The following is a 5518-nucleotide window of genomic DNA, read 5'->3' on the forward strand; positions in this document are numbered from 1 at the left end:
GCTGCTGGGCTCCCGGGGGGGGGGCCTCCATGGAGGCCCCGCCCTCCCCGTGTCGGGTTCTGGCTTCTCAGTGTGTTCTCTTACCACATGGTGACAATTGAACTCCTTCATCACTGAAGCCTCATTGAGAAACTCAATCCGTTCACGCATGCTCGCGGCCTCATTCACTGTCTTGATGGCCACCCTGGTTTCGGGCTCGTCTTTAACCACGCCTTTGGCAACTCCCTCGTAGACCATCCCGAACGAGCCCTGCCCCAGCTCTCGGCTCATGGTGATCTTCTCCCGAGCAACCTCCCACTCATCAGGTACGTACACTAGACAAGAAGAAACCGGAACTGAAACAGGTCAGGCAGGGAGCCCCTGGGCAGAAGGTGCTTTGGGGGGAAGCCGGGGAGTACAAGGTGCCACTTCCTGAAGTCCACAGAGAACATCCGGAAACGGTGGCACGGTGTGTCCTGAAATCCCTGTAAGGCAGCCATACGGGCAAACGCCGCTATTTCAAGCCTTCAAGGATTCTGAGATAATTTCAGGACACTAACAGCATACAACCACCACAAAGGAGTCCAATTTGAGATGCACTATGTATAGAATTCACAACAGGCTTCGAGACTTCGTACCAAAAAATCATGCAAATATTTCAATAGTTTTTATACTGACTCCATATTTAAACTGATAATACTTTGGATAGATCGGGTTAAATGAAGTGTATCATTAACCCTTTTTCTTTAAAAAAAATTTTTTTTAAATAGTTTATTGTCAAGTTGGTTTCCATATAACAATCAGTGCTCATCTCCACAAGTGCCTTCCTCCATGCCCATCACCTCCCTTCCCCTCTCCCCCACCCCCATCAGCCCTCAGTTTGTTCTCAGCATTCAAGAGTCTCTCATGGTTTGCCTCCCTCCCTCTCAACCCCTATTCCCCCTCTTCTCCCCCTTCTCTCCCCCACAGTCCTCCGTTAAGTTCCTCCTAATTCTCCTTTACGTGCAAACATATGGTATCTGCCCTTCTCTGCCTGACTTATTTCGCTCAGCATAACACCCTCAAGTCCTATCCATGTTGCTACAGTGGCCTGATTTCATTCTTTCTCATTGCCATGTAGTATTCCATTAACCTTTTTCACTTGTTTCTCTTTTTTTAATGTTTTTTTCTTACTTTATTTTGAGAGGGAGAGAGAGAGAGAGAGGGCGCGAGTGGGGAGGGGCGGCAGTGGGGAGGGCAGAGGATCCGAAGTGGGCTCTGTGCTGATAGCAGTGGGCCTGATGTGGGCCTTGAACTCACAAATTGTGAGATCATGACCTGAGCGAAGTGGGAAGCTCAACTGACTGAGCCATGGCAGGTGCCCCTCATCTGTTTCTTTTATACTTTTTTTAATGTGGTTATTAGAAACACTTACGGTTATATGTGGGGATGGCATTCTGTTTCCATTGGTAGCACTGTTCTAGTTTAGACATGTGTCCCCGGCCTCACCAAAGCCCCCTGGGGCGTCTACAGAGGTACAGAGCTACTGAACTCTGGCATAAGGAGCATCAGTGGTGAGCAAGGGGAGGGACAGCTGATAACCCCAGGGCCCCCACCTGCGCTCCGTCAACTCAGGGACCTCCCACAACTGGGAAGAGGGGCTAGGAGGTGGGACATGGGAAGACAGAGCTTGAATATGACTTCTCCAGCCCAGACTTTCAGTTAATCTGCTTTCAGAAAACAAGTAAGTCATTCCAGGCAGGCAGGAAAGGGAAAGAAAGAGGAATGGGGAGAAGAGAGGTAAGACAGAAAAGAAAACAGTATAGAGGATCCATCCCACAACTCAGATGGACAGAATGGGGGGAAAAAAAAAAGCAACCTATTCCATTAGCTCCCTAAGAAATTTCAATTATAACCACATCCTTCTAATGCTGGCTGTGCCTCCATCCTTCCCTGAGAGGGAATTCCCAGCAGCCTCCACAGCATGCTAGGAAGGGGTCTCGGCTCAGAAATGCATGACTGGGGTGCTGGGCTGGTGTCTGTGTTTGCTTGTATGCTTTTGGACGTTAACCTTGCGCTTACGGCTGGATAAGTGAAACAGAGGCTGACAGCCATACTCTAACACCCTTGGGTCCCCTGATTTTACCTTTCAGTGATGTCTGGAAGGAATGATGTCTATAAATAAAAGGAGATACCACCAACTTATACCACGGAGGCGTGTCCAACATGGCCTATGTTCATCAATCTAGAATTTTCTTTCACATGTACTTTGGTATTTCCCATTCCATATGTAGTTTAGGAATTTCATAAGTGGAGGTCTACCCTCTATGTGGCTTAGATGCCACACAACCCTGAAGAAGAGGCTGAGGCTTGCTTAGGAGGGTAAGTATGCAAGACAAACCAGTAGATAAGGCTCTTCACAATACCCCTCAGAAAGTATAAAGAGAAACTGTCTGTATCCACTTATCTCTGAAAATCGGGGCTTGCTTTTAATCAGAATTAACTTCGTAGCACACCACAAAACACGGAGTTAAAACCAATCCCATTCCTTCCTTGGGAGGTCCCCGAAGTCAATACTTGCAATCTTTTTCTCTAAATTCAATCCAGCAGCTCTGACGCGAACTAGCAGGTCCTAAGCCGTGCCAGCCGGCAGCAGGTTATATGCACAATGTTATCAGCACTTCCCTAGAGGGGATTTTCGGTATATTCTGGAGAATGGTGACATGCAGAATAGCTTCTGGAAAAAGAAGTTTTTAAAGCATTTTTGAACTGCAATGTCATTTTGTCACCCCTCGAGGAGACTAGCTATAAGGTTCTTGTCAAAAAGGCTGAATAAATTAAGTTCAAACGAGGTGACTGTGTTCCTACCTGTTGTTGGCCTGCGTGACAATGCGTTTGGTTTTTATTTTATTTTTAAAGGAGAATCAAAGCATATTATGAATGTAGTTCTGGAAAGATACAAAATTTGAATTCAAATCACCATTAGAGTCTGCTTTTATTGTATTAATGCTCTTTCTAAGCTTCCTGGACACTTTATAGTCAAAACTACAAAATGCCAGTCTTCTGTGCTTTATTTCCAAGCAGAGCAAATTCTCTGGAATAGCCTTATTCCACCTCTACAGAGAGGGCAAGTGGCCTTGCATTACCTCCATGAATTCCATTAACTGTGTGACGACTCCTTATCAGACTTTAAAAAAAAAAGCTATTATTTATATAAGTAATGCATAAAAATCTTTTTGCTTTAAAAAAATTTTTTTAATGTTTATTTTTGAGAGAGAGAGAGACACACACACAGAGTACCAGTGAGGGAGGGGCAAAGAGAGAGGGAGAATCCAAAGCAGGTTCCAGGCTCTGAGCTGTCAGCACAGAGCCCAACGTGGGACTTGAACCTGTGAAACACGCACAAGATCATGACCTGAGCCGCAACTGGATGCTGAACCGACTGAGCCACCTGGCATCAGAGTTTGCTTTTTTTTTTTTAAATAAAGAAGAAGATACTATCCACAATTACTATTTCAAATTTGGTGTGTATCCTTCTAGAATGTTCTCTATGTCTTATATATCTACATACATTATATAAAGGAGTATAGAAGTACATGTGTAAGTGTATGTACATACATACATATATACCTATTAAAAATTCAACTTTGTGGGGTGCCAGGGTGGCTCAGTTGGTTAAGCGTTTCACTCTTGATCTTGGTTCAGGTCATGATCTCAAGGTGTGTCGGATCGAGCCCCGTGTGGGGCTCTGTGCTGACAGTGTGGAACCTGCTTGGGATTCTTTCTCCCTCTCTGTCTGCCCCTCCCCTGATCATTCTTTCTCCCTCTCTCTCAAAATAAAAAGAAACTAAGGACATGAAAAAAATACAACTTTGTAAGACTTCCACAGAATCAGGAAGAATGTCATTATTCTGCACTTGATTCCTATGCAGGGGAAGGCTTCTGATTGACCTTACTGTAAACAGGACTGAATTAGATAGAAATTATTAGAGAAATCATAATAGAACTTCACACGTTTATATAGTGTTTTTAAAGCATCAGAGTGTTTTCTCATGTCTTCCGTTTGCTCAGGGCGATCAATCAGAATAATCACGACGCCATTTCACACGGCCTGCACACCTCCTTTCACTTCGCCCAAAGCAAGAAAGAGGCATGCACTGTTTCTGAACACACCTCCCCGGTTTCACGCACTCATTGGTTCATCTGGTGGACCCTTGCACCCCCTCCCGGGGGGTCGGCCTCCCTGCCTGTCAACAAGATGCCGGAGACGATGTTATCCTGACACGTCAACCACGTAGTTATGTGGCCTGGGCACGTTTTTCCTCTGAACCTCAGTGCCTCACCTACAGACAGGCAGGCCTAAGCCAAGCCACCTTCCAGGGACTTGGGATCAAAGGGGACTGCGTTCGAGAAGGCCCCCGGCAAGTGCCAGTGAATGGGGCCAGTACCACTACAGCCCAGGACCAGTGCCCGGCCTGGACTTACTTTTGAAGGTTTGGATTCAGGTACAAGAGGGAGAAGAGATAGCAAACAAGGGAAAAAAGAAATAACCATCGAATATACCCCAACTGTCAAGGCAGACCTTCTCAGTCACTTAACTAAATGGCCCTCATGAGTTATTACCCAAGGGTGTGTGATTGGCCCGTGAGGGGATAAATCCGTAGGAGCCTGGTCAGGAGGGAACGAGCGGAAAAGCTTCAAGATGGAAAAATACAGAGAAGCCCTGAGTGATCAAAGACTGTTAGGCGACATGAAACTCAGGCTGAAACAGGTTTAAAAGGACTATTTGGTCAGCTGCAGCGTATCCTCTGACGAGATGTCAATAATTAAACAGACTCGGTCTTCCTAGCATAACATTTCAGGCAATTATGTAAATTGATGACTGTGCTGACCAGTTGTCTCTGAAAGCTGTTTTTCTTTGAGGCATTCTATACAGTCCCAGAATTGTCGACATATTCAGTGAACTGCTGAAAGCTTTGATTTAAAAAAAGGGGGAGGGCGGGGCACCTGGGTGGCTCAAGTCCATTAAGCATCCGACTTGGGTTCAGGTCATGATCTCACGGTTCACGAGTTCAAGCCCTGCATGGGACTCTGCGCGGGACAGTGCAGAGCCTGCTTGGGATTCTCTCTCTCTTCCCCTCTCTGCCCCTCCCCTAACTCGTTCTTTCTCTCTCAAAATAAATAAATAAACTTTAAAAAATAATAAATATTAAAATTTAAAAAAGCATTAACGAAGGCGTATTTTGAGGCCAAATTTACATCAAATAACGCAGACCTCTTCTCCCTGAATTAGCCACACTCCTGGCAGCTCCCCAGTCTGGGGCCTCCCCGGGCAGTGACCGGGGCTTAGCTGCTTACCATCTGCGGCGCTGAAGTACTCTGGGTTCACGGATGCGTACAGCACTCCATTCCCCAGCCTGCTGTTATTTCTGTAAGAAGGATAAAATTTAGGTTAAAAAAGCCCCCACGTCCACACATTTCATCTTTGCTCTATCAGCTTTATGTCCTGTTTCGTTAAGTATCGGGAAGAAGGGAACTAGGGGCAGAGCCTGGCTGCACA

At 45.9% G+C, this 5518-nt stretch overlaps 1 protein-coding gene across 1 annotated transcript in view; it reads right to left on the reverse strand.

The window, feature by feature from the left end:
• Positions 1–5518, reverse strand: part of IGF1R (insulin like growth factor 1 receptor) — a 244071-nt gene that overhangs the window by 23459 nt on the left and 215094 nt on the right. Inside the window, exons 15-16 of the mRNA XM_077762414.1 lie at positions 5317–5387; positions 85–314 (exon numbers count right to left, since the gene is read on the reverse strand). Coding sequence (XP_077618540.1) covers positions 85–314; positions 5317–5387 — 301 coding nt within the window. The remainder of the gene's footprint in view (positions 1–84; positions 315–5316; positions 5388–5518) is intronic.

This window comes from Crocuta crocuta, unplaced genomic scaffold (genome assembly GCF_008692635.1).
Source record: "Crocuta crocuta isolate KB4526 unplaced genomic scaffold, BGI_CrCroc_1.0 scaffold93, whole genome shotgun sequence".
In the NCBI taxonomy this organism is placed as follows: Eukaryota; Metazoa; Chordata; class Mammalia; order Carnivora; family Hyaenidae; genus Crocuta; species Crocuta crocuta.